Source organism: Corvus cornix, chromosome 15 (genome assembly GCF_000738735.6).
Source record: "Corvus cornix cornix isolate S_Up_H32 chromosome 15, ASM73873v5, whole genome shotgun sequence".
NCBI lineage: Eukaryota > Metazoa > Chordata > Aves > Passeriformes > Corvidae > Corvus > Corvus cornix.
In genome coordinates this window covers 1,811,257-1,834,125 of record NC_046345.1, presented here as the reverse complement: position 1 = coordinate 1,834,125, position 22,869 = coordinate 1,811,257, and the positions used below count along the sequence as shown (strand labels likewise).

Below are 22,869 nucleotides of genomic sequence, written 5' to 3'. Positions count from 1 at the left end.
ACACCCATTAGAAAAGTATAAAAAGGAGCTACCAAGCTGCCAATAACCTATGATTAAAAGTACTTTTAAATTCCTTCCCCTCCTGGCTTGCTATATATAAATTTTACATTAACTGTGACTTTATATTCATTAAAACTTCATTATATTGTTCTTTAATTCATGCAAAATGTCTGAGGTTTACAAAGCCCCCAGATTAAATAGTAATTTTGGGTTATTTCATTAATTAAAGATAGTTTAGAAGCACAGATACATTAAGAACATACACACTGCCTCGAGGCTGCTTTTTTGATCCTTTATTGTGCTGCAAACACTGGAGAAAGTTTCATTAATGGATATAATTTGATCTCTTGTAATTGTCAGATGTTGCAAAGCTTTTCCCAGACATTAGTTACAAACAAAAAGAGCAATACAGAAGGAAATCTATAGAAGTGACTTTTTATGGCCATAAAGCCCTGATGGGTGCTGCAAACTGTGCTGGTGCCTCACTGAATTGAGGGTCTGGGTTTTGGAAGTGCTGGATGCTCCTGGCAGTGCTGAGGAGAGGAAGGTGGGTACTTGAAAGGTGGCTGTGGCAGAGCTGGGAGTGCTCTCCACTCTTCCTGAGTGCAGCTTCTCCCCTTCCACATCCTTCCCTCCAGCCCTCCAGCTTGCATTTGCCTTTGGCTGCTCCCACAGCGCTGTGAGCATCCCTCCAGCTGGGGATGGGCCAGAACATCCCTGGCACGAAGGCAGAGAGCTGCAGGCATTGTGGTTTCCAAGGGCCAAGCAGGGAGCATCACTCTGTGCCTGCTTCCTACCCAGGTGTGCTCTCCCCAGGGCTCAGCCGTGGCCTAACTGCAACCTCACGGGGATTCGAGGGGCTTCTTACAAACTGCTGGCACCCAAAAATGTGTCCACAGGCTCTGGCATGGCACTGAGCTCCTGATGCTGTGGCTGTAGCAGCAGAAACACCTGCAAGCACCGAGCTGTGCTGTGATCCTGAGGCAGGAGCTGGGCAGAGCCTGCATGATGTGCCTGAGCCCATGGATTGCTGGCCTGCCTCAGGTTTTACCCAGAAGCACTGGAGGGCTGCCTCAGGGCTGCCAGGATGTAGTGGTTGTACCCTGAGTGCATAGCCCTCTTCTTTTTCTTTTTTTTTTTTTTTTTTTTTGGTTGCCTATTTATACCTTGAGGTTCACAGTGTTTTGCCTGGAAAGCTCCATGTGCAGATTTTAGTGGGATGTGTGGCATGCAAATAGAGCTGGCTCTGGAAATGGCTTTAAGCTCTGACTGAAATGTTCAACAGCAAAGCAATTACAGCAGAGGAACTCCAGGCTAGGTGGCATTTCTCACCCAGTCCTCTGCAAATTTGGGAGTGGCTCTTGAATTATGTGATGGAATCGGCCCATTTGCCCTTGGGAGATACGGTTTTATCACTCCCCTCTTAGAAATGTGCTTTTGTCAGCTCCTGTTAGAGCAGGTACTTCTCCCTCCCTCTGCCTTATGATTTCAATTAATTTCCCTGGTTAGTGGTGGTTCTCAGCGAAATAAAATGAGCTGCTACACAGCAGCCCAAGCAGGGCACAGCTGATAAAATTGTTTATTGTTATGTGCAAGAGCAATGGGTTGTGTGAATTACTTATTCAGTGATTTTAAAAACACAGGTAATTGCCTGATGGAATGCAACTTCCCTGGGGCCATTATTGTCTTTCAGTTTAGTGCATGCATATTTAAAAGTATTTCATTTATGAGCAGAGCAGTCAGTCACACAGGTAAATGGGCGTTAAAATTAGTTTTAAAATGTGTTAGGAAGGAGTACCAGGGTCTGAGACTGTTCTTGAGACAGAACTGTAGGGTTTTGGGTTGGGGGAAACTGGAGTCTGTAGGGAATGCTCTGATCCACCTTTAAGACCCTGATCAGAGATGTTTCAGTAGATAAAGGCTTTGGTCTTCCTACAGGTGACCTCTGGAGTTCTGCACTGAGCAATTTCTCCACTGCAATCTTTCAGCTTGTTAGTGGTTTCCTGAGGTGCCAGGCTGCTGCCTGGATTTTGTCCTACAAAAACTGAGAGGATAAATCCAAAAGTGCTTCATCTTTCTCCTTTCAAGAAGGGGGGTATTTTTAGCTCATTTATAACCAGGTCTTAGAGACCAACAGGATGCAACTTAATTTTCTTCTACATCTTTTGTAGAAAGAGGAAACTGCATGTCATAACCCATGTTCTCCCAGAAATAAAATCAGGGTGGGAGCTGCTGTGAGCCACGGCCGTGATCCAGCGTGGCAGCCTCGGAGCTGAGGGCAGCACACACATTTTCCTTGCTGGGAGTTAGGGGCCTCTTTAGGTTCAAATAATGAGATAATCAACATCAGCCTGAGCATTTTGCTCCGCATGCTTTGTGTGCAAAGTGGGAGTGGCTGTCACACAGAGGAGAGGGAAGCAGCCTCTGGAATGCTGTCAGGGAGTCCAAGAGTGTCTCGGAACAATTCCAGCTGCAGAACAATGAGATGTCCCAAAGTATTAATGCAGCAGGCTCCAGCTGTCCCCACGATTCCTCACTGTGGCTTCTGATGGCCAGAGAAATTCTCCCAAGAACTGGAGAATTCTCCACCAGCTGGGGATGAACTCAAGTGAGGAACCAGCGCTGGTGGGGGTGGGAAAATCCTCGGCAGGCAGTTGTTTTAACTGGGTTGTGAAGCACATTAGTGAGAGCTTAATTGGACCTTGTACTTCTTAATTAGAAGACCTTAACGAATTCTTGTCTTACTACTTTTGACAAGTGGTTTTGCAAAGTTCAAGAGGCTTATCAGCATTCAGCCTGGGATTCCAGCTGAAAGGATAATGTCCCTTGGAAAAAAACCATCACCCCCAGGATTGTTAATTAGTTTACAATAGCATATTAAAATATACATCACTAACATGAGGAGGTTTACTCACTAATGAGGAATCTGCTAAAAAAAATTGGTTTTCCAGTTTTGTTCCTTCTTCTGTAGATTTAAAGGGAGTTCAGTTTTTGCTGCTGCGGGACAACAGTGCCATTGGTGGGGGTATTTGTAGAATCAGGGAATGGTTTGGGTTCAAAGGGACCTTTCGAGATCACCCAGTTCCACCCCCATATTCTGTTTCTGTTTTACAAAGGGAATGTTTCTAGCATTCCCAGGCTGTTGAACTACAGCCTGTGCTTTGACAAGGATCAGGAGAGTATTTATCTTCACCTCCTGTTGGCTACAAAGAGGTTGAAGCTAAATGGAAATAAACTGTGAAGAAATTGGAAGAAAACTTTGAGAATTTGTGCCGGTTTAACCGACTTGGTTTGAAAGGTGAGCTGAGTTTAAACCAGCGTCACTTCAACCCTCGCCAGAGCCGAAGGAGGTGGCCTTGAGTGTACAAATGTGATACTCAACTGAGAATTTTAATTTGTCTGGTTCTCATGTATAATAAAATACACTAGATACATGACACTTCATGAATTAATGCAGGAGTATAAAGCATAGGAGAGATTCTTGTTACAGGATTTGTTCTTATAATGCAAATGCCAAGCACGATTTTAAAATGGCCCTGGCTATCTGGAATCATGGAGCCCATTTCACGCTTCACTTCAGGGTTTGTTCCCATTTCCTCAACCTTTTGGTAATGAGAGCATGTGTGCATGCACGAGGGGAGGGAAATCAGCAAGGAAATGCCCGAACCAGCACAAGCCCATGGAAACCCCTGCACGTGTGGGAGCTTTTAGCACAGCAAGGGAGGAAGCAGGGGGAGAGCTCAGCCTGGCAGCCCCTGCCCTCTGTCCTCAGCATGGGGCTGGGGAGAGGCATTATTGAGCCCTGCTGGTGCCACTGCAAGGGCTGGCCATGGCCTCTGCATCCTCCTTGCCAAAGCTCCCTCCTGGCCCTGCTGAAGTGGGACAGAGCCTGCCCTGAGCAGCACAAGCTGCAGGAAGGGCAGCCCCGGCTGCTGTGGCAGCAGCTCCAGGCTGGCAGGTGAAGAGACACCTGCAAAAAACCCCCAGACCAAGGCTGATGGAAAGGTGATGGAACATGGAGAGCATCAGACAGCTACAACCTCCCACTGCTACCAGGATATGATCACTCCCCTGGTGAAACCTGTAATTACATTAAGAGGACAGCTGGTTCTAATGGCATAAAAATATTGAGACATGACTGCAAAAACAGAGGTTTTCTCCTAATGCAGCTCAAGCTAAAACAGGGGAGGGGAATAGAGATTTTGATAGCTCATAGAAATAATTTTTTTTCCTGAGTCAGTGTATTATCTTAATCTCTGTGAGAGTAAAGCAGCTCTGTGAATGGGAAGAAGAACGTTACCCTCGTTGGGATTACGGTGGTTCCAGGCAGACAGTGGGATCAGTGCTGAGCTGTTTAATATCTCCAGGGCTGATTCTCCTCCTCCCCACCCTTTGCTCCTCCTGGACCATGTGTGCTTCATCCCTGCCCTGTGCATGTGGCACTTGGCACCATGGGCTCCTGCTGAAATCCAGAACTTGCTTTTGGAGCGCCAGAACCACTGGGAACCTCCGAACATCCAGGAGAAAAGGTCGAACACATTTCCTCCGTGGTTTAAGAGTTTCTGCCTTTATTCCCTGATGAAAAACCTCAGTTACCACGGAGTTCTATATGAACTAATTACTTTCATGTACAAATAGGAGGAAGAGAAGTTTTTAAGCAATGGAGAGTCTGATGTGACAATTCTATTAAGTTTTGGTGGGTACCTGCTTGACCTGTAAACTGAAAGTCCAAAAAGTCATTCTGTGTCTTACCGTGGTATTTAACTTAGCAGCACGGGGTGAAAGGGAGCTGGAATGGGTTTATTCAGATCCATATAGGAATTGAATGACGCAAAAATAACTGTTTATTAAAAATGGCTCTAATCAGGCAGAGAGCATTTTTCTTTCTGTTCTTCCCCCTTCAGCCCCCACTGGCTCCTGTACCAGGTTTCTGTTTGACAGGACACATCAGCTTGCTGGGGTTTGTGAACTCCTCTGCCTGGCCCATGTGCTCGTTTTTCACTTTCAGGGTTACAAACCCATCCTTAGTGGAGACCCTGATTTGTATTGTGAAGGTGGAGTTGGGGATGTAACATAATGGCCACTCTGAGCTGCCTCACTAACAGGCTGATTCCTGGATTTAGGATCCCTGGAAATGCCATCTCTGGCATTAAGGTAATTAATAATAAAGAAAATGCCACGTTGATGTGGTTTGGGAATAGGTAGTACATCAAGAGCATCAGCTCCTGGGAGGAAGGGTTTTGGTGGGAGAGAGTGACATAATTTACTGCCCCCCTCCCAAACCTCCTGCACATTCATTACGCCTTAAATATTCTCACGCTGAGTTTTTTCCAATGGTCTAATTATAAACTTCATTATAATTGTTCATTAGTTTTATTTTGTTCAATTAGCTTAACAAGTTGCCAAATGAAATACAAGGCTGGCAATTAGCTTGATCTAATTGTAATGAGCCACTCAAACTGGGTCACCAAAAATGTTCGTTTATAGCACTTCTTCTTTTTTTTTTTTTTTTCCAATTGGTGAACAATAACATAAATATTCAGAGCATCTCCTGATCCAAGGAATGGAAATTTCCCACTCATTTATTAGAATAGAAAAATAAAAAAATCAATTGTTCTTCTCCTAGTAGTTCAGCAAGGTACTGCAAGGTCCAGCAAGGTAAGCCTGGGTTGCCCTGGCTTACCCAGACCTGGTCCCAGCTGAGTGGGGCCACCAGTCCCTGTCCTGCAGAAGAGTCACTTGAGCTGCCACGAGAGAGGTCAGCTCTGACCTAAGGTCTGTTTGTCTCCTCAGAATTCCACGGAATTCCATGTTGTAGTGGGTGGTGGCAGAAGGGAGCTGGAAGAACCACCTGGATCCCACCTGGCCGGTGCCCAAGGGACAGCCAGGCCCTGGTGGAAGCTGAAGGGTAAAGCTGTGCTGCCTGAGGAGGGGAAGGTTCAGTGGGAGCTCCTCTGGTGAGGGGTGATGGGAGGCTTTGGGCAGCCCAAGAGCTTGGTTTGAGCCACTCTGGTAGGCTGATGGTGTTGACCAAGTTCAGCCCAGCACAGCAGCTGGTTCTGCTGTGAGTTTTGGATAACCCCAAGTTTCCTTTTTTTGCCAGACTTCACCTTTGCCACTCAGCACTCGGATCTGCTCCTGTTAAGCAGCTGCTTAGAGCAGCTCCTGGCTCCTACGGTCCAGTGGTTTTGCAGCCACCTTTCTTGGAAGCTAATTTGGGCAGGAGCGATTATTTGGTATGAATAATTCCTCCTGCACGTCATGTGCATCACATCCGAATCACAGGGACGAGCAGCACCGGGGCGGCTCCTGAGCAAACTGAAGTTGTGGCATTAACAGACTCAGCCCCGGATTTGGATTTCTCGGGGATCTTGTCCTTCATCTGACCGATGGAAACACGATAAAATATTAAACCAGCACAGAGACTACAACTACCTGTAAGTAATTCATAAAACACCGCTGTGAGGCAACCTGGTGAAGCCATGTGCCGGTCCCAGTCCTTACCCCCCTGCAACAGGATATCCACCAAACCCATCCCTGGCAGGCGGATGAGTTAGGTGACCTGTTAATACAGCCTCTTAAAATCTCAGCCAGGGACTTCGTTCCATGCAGGAAGGGGGAGAGGAAGGACTCGCCCTGTGGGAAAGGCAAATCCCGCAGCTCCGTGCCCCGCCAGCCGCTCTTTGCTCCGCACCCCCCCCTTGATGCGGCGCTGGCTCCTGGCTCCGTCTCTAATTGGCCTCGTCGCCAGCTGGGACCCGGCGGTGCCAGCGCTCCGCTCGCTCAGCGGGCTCAGATTAAAGACGCCACCGGCACAGAACGGGAGAAAATTCACACCTCTGCCTTTCACGCCACAGACAGCTCCACCAGCTCCTCAAACACCATCCAAAGGCATTGTTGGGCTTAATGAAGGCACCCGGCGGTAGCGGCTGCATCTGCAGATGCTTCACGAACGTTGTTTTCTTCTCCAGAGCATCCCGATGGCGTTTTCCACTCCGGTCTCCATGCCTCGACCTGACCCTGCGCTGCACCGGGAGAGCCTGAGGGCTTTGTGGATAGAGGGATCCGCTGTGCCATGGGATGTCCCCTGCCTGCGTGGAACAGTGGCACCAGGCACAAAGGAACAATTCCAGAGGCTGGGATGTGTCTGGGTACCCTGGTACCTGTGGGCTGTGACCGGGGGCCAGCAGGACCCGTCTGTCCGGTGTCAGGAGAGGGCTGCGCTTGAATAAGTCCTGCCAAGAGCACCTCTGCTCTTAATTCACTCTGCTCACTTGATATTAGTTTTATTCCTGCTGGGCTTAAATCAGGCAGGGGCAGATGTAAACAGGCTTGTAATAAGCTGCGGAAATCGCAAAAGGGCTGCGTGACACATGGCTTTGCATTTGATTTCAAGTAGTTACAGTCATAATATCCATTAATTTTTGTAGTGCTCCTGGGAGCAAAAGTCTTTCCTTTTCTTTAGAGACACCCGGATTCCTAAAGACCCCGGCGTTCGACACAGCCTGCTTGGCACTCATGCTGTGAAAAAAACCCCTTTGTTTACACAGCTGATGGCCTGGGTCGGGACGGTCCTGGCACCGGGGCCACCTCCCCTGCGTTTTATTTAAGGTTCTGTAACGCTCCTGCTCCGACATCGCAGAGCTCCGCTGAGAGGCGAAGGGTGGGCGGAATGGTTAAAAAAAAAAAAAAAAAAAAAAAAAGCCAAAAAACGACATATATTCCAGGCAAAAAAATTCTCAGTATAAATGTTGAAGCAGAGCAGCGTCACAGATGACAGGTCTTCAAAGCCGAAGCACGAGCTGCGCTCAGGGAGGGAGGAAACCAGGCAGGTCCCTCTGCCTTGATTAGCGAGGCTTTCCAGGCGCCGGCTCGCTCCCTTTCTGTCTCCGGGCTGCCTTTGAAACAACCCCTTTGACGGCTTCAGGCATTTCTTAGTTTAGCTGAGAATGAGCCAACATGAGAGAAGGAATCCGTAAGAGTGACAGGGCCTGTGTGCGTCTTTCATATGCATTTCTGGAGCACAAAGGCTGTTTTAATGAGCAGGCAGGCACGGAGCTCGGTGTGACTCCTGGTTTTAGCAACTCTTCGGTGACGGAGCTACCTGGGAAGTCTCCCGCCTGTGACCTTCATGGAAAACGCTCGATGTTTTGGGCCGAATTTGATTTCCATGGAAAACCAGGTCCTGACTGCTCGAGGAGTGCAGGCACGGGAGCATCCGCTGGTCCCAATGGCACAAGGTGCTGGGGGCTGAGCTTTCCTCATCCTTCTCCAGAGTGGCTCGGCTGTGTCCCTCCCATCCCCGTGCCCACATTTTATCTCTGGGCAGCAGGGTGCAGCGCTGGGGGCTGGTTTTTGGCACTTTCGGAGGGAGGGAGGGGATGTGAGGGGGCTGATGCAGCTCGGCCAAGGGCAGAGCCCCTGCAGCTGCGTGAGGCTGCGAGAGCCGCGGGCTGCCGGGAGAAGCGCAACGCAGGCAGGCACTGCACGTTCTCCTTCTGCTCGGGTTTCAGGGGTTTTGTTCTGTTTTCCCCGGGGCTGAGCAGCTCCCAGGCTCCCGTGAGCTCCCTGTGACTGTGTGAGTTTGGCTTGGTGGAAGCGGGGGTTTCATGCGCCATCCTTTGAGCCTCCCTGGCTGGAGCCTGAGGGAGGATGAACACCCTTCCTTCCAGCACTTCTGTGCTTCCTGCTGCCTGGGTGTGTGGTCCTGCTCCCCCCAGCACCCTCCTGGTCGCTGACACAGCCCTCCTGCGCTCCCTCCCAGCCTCTGAGCTCACACAGGAGCATAGCCCCTTCCTTGCCACTAGCACATAACCCATTTCTCTGGCTCTGACCCTGCCTTCTCCCTCTCTGGTGCTTCCCAGCCAGAGGGAGAGAGGAGACTTTGCCAACGGAGTGTGGACCAAGTGCACAAACCTCCTGTCCTCTGCAGGTGGCTCATGGTGATGGCCGGGGTCGCTGGCCAGGACAGGGGGCTCGGCTGGGTGCCCACAGCTGTGGGCAGTTGCCAGACACTGAGCATTTCCAGCTGGCCCCAGGACATGGGTTCTGCCAGGCATCCCCCACCTATCCCCTACAGGTGTTTTAAATTACACGGGGAGAAATCAGCCACTCTCCTGCTCAGACCTGTCTTAAACCAATTTAATTAAATACAGGTGAAGAAGGAAACAGAAATTACGGCAATTCATCACCTTTTAGTCTCTGCAGGTGCTCGGCGGCAGCGGGGCACCACAATTCCCACTGCTCAGCGCTTTTCCTCCTGGGAGTCATTAACCCGCTCCCTTCTGGCGAGAGAAGCCCTCTCCTCCTCTGGGAAGAGGCTTTAAGGATAATGAGCGAGAAGATGATTAAAAAGCAAAAAAACCCACCCCATCAACCAGCACTCTGATTCAGTTCGTGCCTTGCTCGCAGGTTCGCTGCCTGGCGCGGGCTGGGTGAATCACTCACCTGTGATTCACGCCGGCCCCTCGCTGCCAGCGAACAGCGGCTCCTCCCCGCTGCTCCCTTGGCTTCCTCCCTCTGCGGGTGACGCCGGGCACCAGAGAGGGACAGAACCCCAGAGGACCCCATTTTTTGTATCGGGGCGCAATGTCCCAAGGCTGTTGGTAGCTTCCATCTCAGCAGCCCCCAGCGCCCTGCCAGCCTCCATCCAGCAGCCCAGCAATTCATTACCCCAGTGTTTTCCAGCATTGCAAAGTGGATGCAATTAATTTTTGGCAAAATCTGGGCTTTCTCTGACCTGCAGGCAATGCTTTCTTGCAGCTTGCAAGCAAGCAGTGGGCAGACAGGGTCAATGGGACAGCATGGCTTACGATGCTCTAAGTGGAGCAGGATGTCCTCAGGGGCCAGATGGCCCCACTGCCAGAGTTGCTGGCTCTCTGCACACAGAGGAGTTAAATCTCAAGCTCCACATCAGTTACAGGACAAGGTATTGCCATTTCTACAAAGCTCTGATCAATCTCTTGTGCTTCACAGCGCTCCAGCTTTACTCGGGCTCCTTATTCCCTCCAGGAAATCAGTGTCTAAACACAGCTCGGGATCTGGCCTCCATCCTTACCTCCCCTTAATTCCCAGCTGGGTTTTTGCCTCCTAATACCTCAAGACATCTTTAAAATTCTCATTCTTCCTGTTCTCCTAGGGGCATTCCCGAAACCTCCCATCTTTTGACATATGAGTGATGTGAAAATCAACAGCTTTCTGTAACGCTGCAAAGTCTTTCAAGTCTTTCATAACACAGGTTGCCTCTGTGTGCAAAGTCACGCCAGCACAAAGGAAGTGTATCAACACCTCACCGGAATACTTAAAAGAAAATCTCCTTTGGGAAAAGAATTATTTTGAGGATCACATATGGGAGACCCAGATTACGGCACCATGGGCGGCTCTGCTGTCTCGGCGGTGTCTCCTCATGAACCTTTTGATGCTCTCGCACCAGAAGACAGGGAATGACAAGCCATGCTGTAAGCCAGCTAAGGAGCTTGGAAACGGCTCAACAGTGATATGGAAACCAGAAACTCCCAGCAGGAATTGTGCAAATTCAGTCAAGGAGCACTTATTGTCCTGTTGCTTTGATGAGGAAGCTGTGCTCCATCAGTTGTCTATTATTTTGTTGATTTATCTGCAATTCTTCTTCATGCTTTTTGTATCTCCCAATAATCCCCTTCTGTTTTTGTCAGGCCTCCTCTTGTAACCTCAGCGAGGCAGATTAATCCTGGTTGTCCCTGTAGTTGGTGACCAGCTGGGTTTCCAAGGGGTTTGCTCCCCGCTGCTCCCCAAAACACCTCAGCACCCTCAATAGCCCCTGTCATGGGAGCAGCTGCTGTGCTGTGGGCTCACCCCACAAGGTACTTTCTGACCTGGAAAATCCCTAATTCTGATGCATTTTTCCTGTGATAACTGCCCTTTTACCTGTTAATTTGTTCACAGTCCCTCATGTTCAGCCCAAGGCTCTCAAAGGGGTTTATTACTGTTTGTATTTGCTTTTTTATGGTTTGTTTCTTGCAACACAAACAAGGAAAGTTGCAGGAAGGAGAGAGAGCACTGCCAGAGCAACCATCCTACAGTCTGTAGACACCACCTAATACATGTTTTCACTTCATTTTTACTAGAATATTACCTTTCATTAAAAGGCAGTAAAATCATTAAAGCATTTTGTAGGGGAGGGAGAAAATCTTGTGGCTTTATTAGGCTGAGAGGCCCATAATGGATAACTACAGCTTTACTATCTGTCCTAAGAACCAGTGTGGGGAGTAAGTTTTGGAAGAACCAGACTAGTCCTGCATGGAACGAATGGGATGGGGGATGAGCACCTCTCAGATTCCTCCTGAATCTCTGGAAGTGGGATTGCTTCCTTGTCAGCACTTTGTCAGTCTGCAATATTTCTCACTTCGGATTTTCTTTCACGTGTTGGATATAAAATCCCACTTAAATACGTGCAGCAGTGATGGAGTAAAGTCTAAATGCTTTGTGGTGCTGCCCTAAAGGTGAGGTGAGGCCCTTGGCTGTGGGCAGGGTTTGGGCTGATGAGGGGGACAGAGTCCTGTGTACCCCAGCCGAGGGTCTGCGCTGGGTTTGAGCTGCACAAGGGAATTGTTTCCTACTTCCCTGTGCACCCCATAACTCCCCTGAGCCCTGCACTGCTGCAGAGCTTTGGGATGCCCCTGGCACACACCTTTGCACATTTCTTTCATAGCAGCACCAAGTGACCCACCAGGGCCAGGGGCAGCCCCTGTACCTCCACCTGACAAACCCAACATTCCCCCACACTCCCCGAGGAAGAAATGGGATGTCTAAAGCAGCTGATTCCCTTATTTTGGATCACCAGATTTCCACTAGCAGCTGAATGTTCAGGTTTTGTTTTATTTTATTAGATCAAGTACCAAGAGCAGACAGCAAGATGCTCTTCATCGCTGCCTTTTATTCATTTTATATACTTATTTATTAGTTTTATCTTCTTTGAGGAAACCAAATCTTTGGGTTCCCTTGGGTTTTGTTTTTCCCCTACCTGTGTGGGTCCAGTTCCTCCAGCCTGAGGTTGAGTCCCATGTGCTCTCACGCTGCTCTACATTTCCCTACATGGGAGATAAGCATTTATTCACGTTCATGTTTGTGTGGAGTGGTAAAATATTAGAGTTAAATTTTTTATGACATTCCTAGGAGTGGTTATGGAGCAAACAAGATTACAGTAAGTACTACAGAAAAGCTTGTTTATGCAGGGAGGGGAAAAAATCAAACTCAGAGACGTGTTTGCAAAACTGCAGGAGAGCCCAGGGGATGGGTTTACTGTTCCCTCTCCTTTTCTTTCCCTGTCTCACTGGTTTTACTGCGATCACAGTAACGACTCCCAGCAATGAGGGCTCATTGGATTTTGAGTGAAATTCCAGTTCCAGCGGGATGGAATTCAGGATATGTTTGCATTCCAAGGGAGAGGACACAGGCAACGCTTGGCTCCATTGGCAGAGTGCCACCGAGGGCAATCCTGCTGGGATGGGGGGTGTGGGGCACGCTGCTGGTGCGGCTGGCACTGCCCTGGGTGTGCTCCTCACTGCCACTGCACACCCCTTGGGACACCCTGTGCGCACCCATGGGATGCCCTCAATCTCCTGAGACTCCCTTTCCACACCTCTGGGGAGCCTTTTGCACATCCTCACCCTCCTTGGGATGTCCTTTGCACACCCCGGGGATGCTCTCACACCGTTCGGGATGCCCGCACATCCCGTGGGATGCTCTGGCCCTGTCTGAGATGCTCTCACGCCGTTCGGGATGCTCTCACATCCCATGGGATGCTCTGGCCCTGTCTGAGATGCCCGCACATCCCGTGGGATGCTCTGGCCCTGTCTGAGATGCTCTCACATCCCATGGGATGCTCTGGCCCTGTCTGAGATGCTCTCACATCCCGTGGGATGCTCTGGCCCTGTCTGAGATGCTCTCACATCCCGTGGGATGCTCTGGCCCTGTCTGAGATGCTCTCACATCCCATGGGATGCTCTGGCCCTGTCTGAGATGCTCTCACATCCCATGGGATGCTCTGGCCCTGTCTGAGATGCTCTCACATCCCATGGGATGCTCTGGCCCTGTCTGAGATGCTCTCACATCCCATGGGATGCCCTTTTCCCGCCGCGGCCGCGCCGCTTCCCCCCCGCGCCCCCGCAGTGACGGCGGCGGCCGCCAGGAGGCGCACGCGCCCTTCCCTCCGCTCGCGGCCGGCGCGCGCCCCCCCCTCACGGCCCCAGCGCCGGGGGAGCGGGACCGGCCCCAGCACCGGCCCCGGGGCGCTCCGAGCCCACCCCGGCAAAAAACCCCGCGGGCCCCGGCAACCGGGCTGAGCAAAGGCCACTGCTGGGGCTGCCCTGCTCGCTGGCTCCGCGGGCCCGGGCAGCGCGCATCCCCGGGGCGCTGCGGGGCACCTGCGGGCCCGCCCCCGCCTGGGCGCCCCGATCCCGCTCAGGTGAGCCCGGCGGCACCGCCCCCGCCCTGCCCGGCCCGGCCGCGCCGCCGCAGCCCCGGCACAGCGCCCGCTGCCCCGGGGGAGCCGCCGCTGCTGCTGCCGCTGCTGCTGCCGCGGGCGGGGGCGGCGCCGGTGCCCCCGGGGCGGCGATGCGGCGGGGGCGGCCGTGAGCGCGGGGCCGGCGCGGAGCGGGGACCCCCCTCCCCTCCCCTCCTCCGCGGGCGCCGGCCCCGCCGCCGGACGGAGCGGAGCGGGCGGGGAGCGGGGGGAGTGGTTACGGCTCCGCCGCGACACCCCCGGCCCCCCCCGCCCCGCTCTGCCGCCCCTCTCCAAATAAATCAGCACCATGACTACTTCTGGGCATGGAACAAAGAGGATGCTCTCCCGAGGCCCCGCGCTGCTCCTGGCGCCGCTGCTGCTCCTGTGCCGAGGTAACCCCGGTCCCGCGGCCGCGACCCCGGCACTGTGGTTCTGTTTGTTTGGTTTGGGTTTTGTGTTCATTTTTGGGTTTGTTTTTAACTATTTGTGTTTATTTGCTATCTTCCCCCCTCCCCCGGTTTTATTTATGGCCGTTTCCCCCATCCCAGCCCTCCCTCCCCCGGCTCCCCCCGGCGCTCCGCGCAACGCTGCGGGTGGAACGCGCTCCGAGCCCCGTCTCTGGGGCGCACCAAGAAGTCCCCATCCAGCTCCGCAGCTCCCCGCTGCCTCCCCGTGTGTTCCCCGTCCCCACGCGTGCCGCGGGCTCCCGGCCCCCTGCGCGAAGGCTGCCCCGCTGCTTCGGCCGCTGCCAGTGCGTTGCTGCTGACTTGGGGGGGAAAAAAGGAAAAGTTTAGGCTCGCCGGAGCTCTGGGGGATGGAGAAGGGTCGTGGGATTTGGGGTTTCCCAGGGGGCGGCCGACCCCCCCTTCCTGATGCTCCTCGCTCTTTCTAGCTCTCCATGGGCGCGGGTGGGGGGAAAGATGTGCAGGAGTTATATCCTTGCGGTAACAAAACACCTGCGCTTAATTCCGAGAAGGACAGGTTTCCGTGGGCTGGCGGGGAGCGGGGGGTTTGGCCCTTGATTGGGTTCAGGTGGGATTCCCTCATCACGGCCAGCTGCGAGGCGGCGCGCCCGGCCAGGGAGTGCGGCTGCGAGATGCTCTTCCTCTCTTCGTTTATTTTTCTTTTTTTTATCCCCCCCTCCAGCTGAACTCGGGAGCAGCATTTCGGGTCCTAGTTGGGGGTGTTTGTTGGGGAAGGGCTCACCTCCAGGCTGGCAGAGCCGCAGCGCTGCACCTGGGAAAGTCTTTAGCAGGACTTCACTCTGGGGACGTTCTCCTCTGCGTGCTCCCGTGAGCTCCCTGGCAGATGCTGCTCCTAATAAATAGGGGTTGTTAAAAGCAAATTAATTAAGGTGCATCGGTGCTGAAGTTGCTCAGGGATTCATTTGCGTTTACTGCTTCTCGGGACGGTGCTTGCGTTTGGCCCTAGCGTGGAGCTTGGGCTGCTGGGGAAACTTCACGGGGGTTTTAGGAATATGCTTAAATACAAGGATTTCAGGTGAAACAGGAGTGATCCACGGGAGGGGTAATAGCAGTATCGTTCTTGGGGATGGCACAAGGGAGTGCGTTGTTATAGGGAAGTGTTTTAGAAAGGTTCCTACAGGGAGAGCAGGAACAATTTGCTAGGAAGGAGGCATCAGCCCTGGGGACATACAGAAGATGGACAGCAAGGGGTCCTTGCTCTGCTCACTCCAAAAAGCACAGCGTTTTCCATCTCCCTCCTTGGCTGGGGTGTGTGCAGCCACGGCGGCACTCGGAAATCTTCTTGAGCAGGACAATGGGGACCAGGGTGCAGAGCATGGACAGTGGGGTGCAGCTTGTGGGGAGTGGGGCACCGGGCACAGGACACAGAGCATGGGCTGCCTATGGGTCAGCACTGCCCCGCGGAATGGTGGCTTTCTGTGGTCACTGTGATGCCCTGTACGCCGTGCGGCTCTCCTTTTATCCAGGAGAGAGTTAGGCGCAACAAAGGAGCAGGTTTTCTGTTTTTTTGTTGTTTTTTTTTTTTTTTTTTTTTTGGGGTTTTTTTGGTTTTGTGGGTTTTTTTTTTAATCTTTTTTATTTATTGCTTTGACATATTAATGATAATCTTTTCCCCGATATTCCCCCCTCCTGTCTCCTCCTGTGTGGGTAGCTACCATGGTGAGATTGCGCTGTGGGTGTAATTCTTCCAGCGCTCTGAGTGCTTAAACATATGGAAACCCACTTTGAAACAGTTTGTGGCTGCAAACCTACCGACGTATCCATCCCTCTGCGCTGAGCCCTCCCTGCTCAATGTGCGCGTTAGGAGCTCGCAGTGCGCTCTCAGCTCGAGCTGTGAATAACGAGCGCGTTCCCCGCCTGCGCCTCTCTCCTCTGTCGGCCGTAGCATCTTTCTGCTTTCGGCGCGGAGCGCTGCCCCTGCCCTGTCCCACCCCTGGCGTGGACCGCAGCAATGTCTGCGTGTGGAGAGGGGGTTTGGGATCTGGTGAAAGCTCTTCAGAGAGAGGCGAGAGGTGGCAGAGCCCGGGAACGCCTCCCTCCGGGGCTGTGCCGGTCTTCCTGCAGCTCGCTGTGATCCAAGTCGGCTTTCTCCTCTGGATTACAGGGGTTAACGAACCGCATCTCGGTTTGGGTTGTTGCAGACGGGAGAGACACCTGCATGAGTCATGCCGCGGTGCTGCCATTTCTGCAAAGCTCCCAGCTCTTACAGACGGTCGCGTTGGGCTCTTGCCATTTTTCTCTATTTATTTGCCTTAGCTCACTCCCTTCCCCCTTGCCGGGGCCGGCTCTGGGCAGGCTGCGTTGCGGGGACCGGAGATGCACCAGGCTGAGTTTCTTCAGCCTCTTCAAAGCGGGTGGCATTTGTTCGCCTGTCAGGCAGGTCCCCTAAATAGCTTTGTGAAGGTCCAATTAAGAGATCACTCTCCTGCCCCGGGTCTCTGGCGGCCCGGCTGCTGGCGCGCACGGCTGCGAGCAGAGGGTGTGCGTGTGTGTTTGGCAGCCGAGGGCCGCTCACGCTGAGCTCGAGGATGTCTCTCGCTGGCAGCAGGCCCCCGTTTGTTGCTGGCATCTAGGCAAGGTTTTGGCCGCCTTCCTCGCTGGCGGCGGCGCTGTCTCTGAGGTTATACGAATAGGTATCCTGTGAGCGAGCCGGACGAGTTACCTGAATATTTTGTTTTCCTGCCTGGTGCTGTGTCACCGGCTCGCTCCGCTGCCTTGGACCCCGGAGCGGGTGTGGGAACGCGGGGCTGGCGGCGGAGCAGGGCAGCGCAGGAACGGGGCGTGCAGAGCTCATTGAACACCCTCCTTCAGCCCCTGTAGGATGCGCCTGGGCTGCTGTCAGCTGTGCGTGAGGAAGGACCCGCGATTGCTTTTAGACTCTGGCTCCGGGGGGGCGTGGGTGGAGAGACATTATGCTTATTTTATTATGTGTCCCTGTATCACTCTGCCTAATATGGAGACACATCTTATTCAGAGGCTCTTTAGGAACAGAAATGAAAGACCTGTATTATGTACTGTACAATAGACTTGCAGAACATGATCGTACAAACTGTTGAAATGTAGGTTATTTTCCCCAGCTTAGTGCAGATCTCAACATTTTATGCAATGACTGTTCAAATGTGAAGTGGGGGATAGTGGGCTGGGGGGAGAAGTCTGAAATTATTATAGTGCCTTTTCCTCCAGCATCCATTAGAGCAGAATATTTCAGATACCCTGATTTTACTTCCCATCAGCATAAATCTAGAACAGCTGCTCTGAAGTCAGTGGAGCTACTCTGGATTTATGCATTGCTGCTGTGGTCGGCATTGGGCTCTCTGGGAATGCAGGAGGCAACTGTGTGACTTGCCCTGCACAGCATTTTTCACTTCAAAATCTCCTGTCACTGGTGCTGCAGCCTCCTTTGTGTAGTTGAAATGCAGAAGTCTCACTGGTTTTGGGTTCTGATTATTTTCTTCAATTTGTGGGGCTTGGTTACAGAACTCCATTCACTGACACCTGACTCTGGCTGATCAATAGAGTCTCTTGAGGTTTGAATGTCAAAATAGTTATATTAAAATATAAATATCAATAAAGTACAATTAATCTGCTGTACTTTATTGCTGGGAATGATAGTCACTCCCACCCCTATTATCTCTGCTTAAAGCAGTTTAGTGTGGCGAGGAAGGTATGAGCCCACGAGCAGCTGCAGGAGATCAGAGCAGAGAGTTGCCAACACTGGGACAGGGTTTGTGTCTGTGGAAGAATTTTTTGGATGAAGGATGCATTCCTGAGCCAGAGATGGCTCCATTTATTTAATTGCTGCGATGGGTTTGCCATCATGGATTTGGCTGAGCCCAGGCAGCAGTCTGGAAGGCACAGTGCCTGGGCAAGGACTCCCTTGTTTCAAAGTGCCTGGTGAGAAGAGTCTGTGCACCATGGGGGTGCACAACGATTTGGGTTACACAGGGCTTTAGGCTGTGCAGGGTTTTGCCAGTGGGATGGAGATTCCACCCTGCTGACCCCATGCTGAGTTGGGGTCATCCTGCCCTTCTCCGTGGCTCCTCAGAAATGTGCCTTGCAGCCAGGCTGCTCAGAGGGCCCGTGCTGGCCGTGTCCCAGCAGGGCCCCTTGCTGAAAGGTGGAGGAAGAGGTGTCATTACTGGTAACGTTGGGTCATGGCAACTTGTGCTGCTTGTCCTGACCTTGGTGGTTGATGCTGGTACGAAGCACAGGTTTTGCTGTGATGGAGAGGTGGCTTCACCGAGCCCCATGTCTCGCTTGTGCAGGTGCCTGCAGACCTGTCCTGTCTCAGAGACGCAGAGGGGAGGTGGCAGCCCCCTACATCCTGCATGAAACAAGCTAAACCAAGGTCTTCTGGCCTTAATAAACTTCCCAGTGAATGAGAAGCCATCCCACTGAAATAAATACTGTCAGCTCAACAAATTTAATTCACTGAACTTGGTTCCCCATTCTCTCCCTGCCTAAATATAACTAATGTTTGTTAATGATGAGCGGTGACTTGGTTTGTTGGCGTAGTTTTAGCTCTTAGCCCTGTCAGTGGCTCACTGATGTGCTGGCACGTGGTGCTTTCCCGACTACGGCTGTCAGATCCTCTTGCATTAAGTGCCACGGAGGCTGTGGAGTGTGAGTTACCATGTGGTGCTCTAGATGTCGTGGAAGATGCTTTGATTTCATGCTGTCGGGAGTTTCCCAGCTGGCATTTCAGAGGAAGCGGTTCCATGTGAAGATGGGCAGGCAGAAATTACAAGCAAAGCGGTCCCCGGAGACAACTTACAGAGGGGATGGGATTGCTCAGTGTCTGGCTTTCCCTGGGTATTCCCATTCCCCTCTGTGACGTAGAATGCTGCGATAGGAAGTAAAGCAAGGGCTGCTGGAGTGTGTGTGGTGGGTGAACTCCTTGTGGAAGGACTTTGCTCTTTGGGCAGTACCTCACACAATGGATTTCAGTCTCAGGTGCAAGGTAAATATTAATGTTTCTTCCACAGTACTCAAAAATTCTCTTGCAACACACTTTTCTTTGTTTACATAAATGTTTGTTACTGACAGTATTCAGAAAGCTTGATGAATTTATGTTGTGCTCCAGATTCAAGCGCACTTTCTTTTTTCCTTTTCTTTTTCCTTCTTTTTTACCCCAAAAACATTCTTTCCTCCCAAATTTTGGTGATGAAATGGCAGGAGGAATGCATATTTTAGCAGGCTATTGAGAGGCAATGTAAACACCATCTTTCCTGGAAAATCAGTTTGTTCAAGTTCAAAAGCAGCCCAGCCTCTCCACTCGATCAATTTGCTGTCATAGGAGATGATTTTAAAAGTGGCGATTATGTCCTATCTTGTCTCTTGCAACTTCAGGCAAGGAGAGAAAATGAAGTGTAGCATTTGATTTTAACTCTGGCTTTTTCCTGATTTTTTTTTTCGGTGATGGTGGTAGTCAGAGAGGAAGCAAAGGGGTGCCCTGAGGGGTGAGGGGATAGCCAGGAACAGAGGGGTTTCCACAGGGCTGCCGTCTGCTGAGTAAACTAATTGGAAACTGCATGTAAACCAGCTCTGCTCATCTCACCGTGCCTGCACCAGCTGGCCCTCAGGAGCTGCTCTGCCCCATTGCTTCCCCTGCAATGAAGAAGGAGACCTGCAGTGGCAGGAACCTGGCCTTTTAGTGACAAAGCTGCTAAATCTTGGTGAGAGGGTGCTCGGCACTCTGTGGTTGTTGCATGGCCACGTCCTCCTGCCTGGGGATGGTGCTGCCATCTGGTTAAAGGTTGTGCACGGACCACAGGTCTGGTTATGGGGAGGGGATGGTGTGAAACCACCTGTGTTGGGCAGCTTTAGCTTGGCATTGGTGATGGAAAGAAATGCTGGGAAAAAAACCCCTGATGCAATTCAAACTGGAGCTAAATGGAGAGGCAGGGATCAAAATCCTCATTCTGGCCAAGCCAAGGGCTCAGGAGGCTCCAGAACTGGTGTTTCCACTTGTATCGGCCCATGGGATGGTGTGGGAGATGGTGCCTCTGGCCAAGCAGCTGTCCCTCTCCCGAGCCGCTTTATCCACATGGGTGCAACGCATGCCCTAAATACACAGTGTTGGGAGAATTTGGTCATGGGCTGAGGGAGCCCTAGGGCGAATCAGCTTGAGGAGGAAAAGCATTTCTGCTAGAGAGGGGAGAAACATCATCCTCATTACCCCAGAAATAAAATCCTTTAGAAGGTTAAATGAGAGGTGCACGTATCTTTGGGTTTTTTGTTTAGCTTGTATGGAAACATTTCAAAAACAGATGGCAAAGCAGAGATTTATTTCCCATTAAGTGCAGAGGGCTGGTGCACAGGACCTTATCTGCTTGTGGGCCCTGTAATAAACCTGCCAGCAGGTGATTTAAATCCAGTTTTTCTGATTGGGAGAGTAGTGAAAGGAACAGGGTTTATGTTACTTAGGAATTTTATGGGCAATGTTAGATTTTTAAGATGCAGGAATGATCAGGGCATGGCTCCACAGCACTGGAGACATTCATTTCTTTCATAAAGGATCTTCCCTGAGTCAGAAAAATGAACCATTTTCCATTATTTAGCAGCTGAGCTGCCATTGCTGTGAGTGACAGACACAGCTACTTTATATCTCAGTTTAGGATTTGTTGTCAATTAGCCACAGCTTTTGCTTAGCAGCAAGACTTTCACCACAATGGGCAAGGAGGGCTGTCTAATGGATGCTGCAGCTCCAAAAAAGGATGAAACTCACACCAAAGAAAAGACAGAGCCCATGTGCCCTAAAAGGGAGCCCTTGAGCAGATGGAGCAGGTTTCTATGCAATGAGCAGCAATTAGAAACTCAGCTAAGAGCTGGTAGCTGCTGACTGCTCTTGGTACCCAGAGTTTTCATCGAAAAAGGAGCGAATCCAAGATGAGCTTTGGAAGGAGCTGGTCTGGATGTCTGCTTGGGGCAAGTCCCTGGCCAGTGTGAGCACCCGGTCTGGTGAGAGACAACAGCCATACATCCCCAGTGCCTCTGTCCCTGACTCTGTGGGGCCACAGCAGTCTGAAACGTCACTGTTGGTTTCCAAGGGCACTCAGAGAGCTGGGGGTAGCAGGGACTAACAACACAAGGTCTGATTGTCTTTCACTGAGTGCAAAGAGGGCACAGCACACGCACACAGTCAAAGGGACTTTTAAAAGGTCGCAACAGAGGCACCCAGAGAGGGTGGTAAGAGCTTGCTGGAAGCAGCAAGCTTCTGTCAGGGCAAGCTCAAAGGCCAGTGTGCCTCAGCCTCTCCAAATCATGGGAATTAGAGCTGGAAAAGCTGGCAAATAAACTGTCTTTGCCATCTCTGGTAGTTGGGTACAGCCTGTTCCTGAGTGTGGCTGGTTTTCAGTGATGCAGGACTTCTGCTGCCTTCCTTGGCAGAGAGCTTCGCAGCCCATTAGCCCTCTCCTGTATTCCGCCTACAGGTTTCCTTCTTCGCTTCATGCCATCATTTATTGGATGACCTGAGCTCCCAGCTTCCATCCCTATCACCTGTCCAAGGCCAAAACCAGGAAAATCTATTAAATGGGGACGAATGGTTAAACAGTGAGTGGGAACTGCTCAAAAAAAGGAGCTGGGTCTGGCACGTCAATACCCAGTGTGTAAATACATTTACAGCTGGAGGTTATTTAGAGAAGAGAGGGCAAGGACTTGAAATGCACGTGGTGATGAGCCATAGATTATGCTCTGAAAACACTCAGAAGGCAGTTACAGTTGCACTATCTAATTCATCTCCCACTAAGACATTCTGCTCCAAGGTGTTTGGAAATAATGGAATAGCTTAGATATTAACATTATTAAATCCTCATCTCTGACAGCTATGAAAATTAATATACAAAGGTTTCTTCCCCCCCCTTTTTTTTTTTTTTTAATGCTGCTCAGTTACTCATTTTGGGTTTTTTTCTTAGGAGTAGTCCACTGAAAGTTATTAGCATGGGTATTGGTGCAAAAAAGGTTCAACTCCATTAAAGAGGAGAAACAAGCAAGAGATAAACAGAAGATAGCATGAATTTTATTGCAGTTAAGGCATTTTTTTCTTTTCAAATATTAATAATTTGTCATTGTTTCACCTGTAGATCTCAAAGGGCTTTAGAGAAGAAAGTGGGTACCATCGAAGCCATTGTCTGTCTTCTCCATAATCCCATGAGGGGCCCTGGGGCAGTAGCCCAAAGCCTAAGCCCTGCTGGCAGGGAGAGCAGAGGTGTTGTGTGAAGCTGGGCTCTGGGGTTATTTTTTGATGGCAGCTGACGTTTTGCTGCTACTCCTGAGCGAGTGAGGCTCACCTTGGATGGAGGTTGCTGAGGTTCATGGCCAGTCAGTTGGCCCTGGTGTGCTGAGCAATGCTCAGGCACTGTCTCCTCCTCCACGTCTCAGCCCTGGCTTGTTTTGGTGCCTGAGCTGCTTGGCACCTCCAAGCCCCAACTGCAGGCAGTGCTGAGGCTCTCTGTAAGGGCTCTCTGTCTGCCCCAGAGTTGGCACCACTTGGTTCTTCTGCTGTGTTTGATTTGCACCAGCCCATTACAATTTTTATGGGAAGTCATAAGCAGAAATGAAGAGATGGAATTATTGTTCTTTGTTGCTAAAATCAAAGACAGCCCTACAGAGGAGAGCCCAGATGGTGATGCTCATCTCATCACCTCCTTGGTGTGATAAAGCTGGACAGCCCATGGGGACTGGGACATCTTTTCAGGGACTGCACTGAGGAGCTGTTCTTCAGACATGCCCTTTTAAACCCCACAGGTCCATGTTGTGCACCTTATTTCACTTATTATAGTGTCATAATGAGATTATTGAAGTCTGCTGTAAGTGCTGGGGGACAAGTGTCAGCTCCAGGGTACAGCTTCAGCTGTGTCCTCTCAAAGTATCCTGCTCATCCAGAGTTGAAGCATCTCC

The 22,869-nt window shown here is 51.2% G+C and overlaps 1 protein-coding gene across 1 annotated transcript in view; it reads left to right on the top strand.

Moving 5' to 3' along the window:
- The first annotated feature begins 13,726 nt into the window (after positions 1–13,726).
- TMEM132B (transmembrane protein 132B) overlaps positions 13,727–22,869 on the top strand; it is a 222,238-nt gene continuing 213,095 nt past the window's right edge. The window contains exon 1 of the mRNA XM_039561156.1: positions 13,727–13,875. Within this exon, the coding sequence (XP_039417090.1) occupies positions 13,791–13,875 (85 nt within the window). The 5' untranslated portion in view covers positions 13,727–13,790. The remainder of the gene's footprint in view (positions 13,876–22,869) is intronic.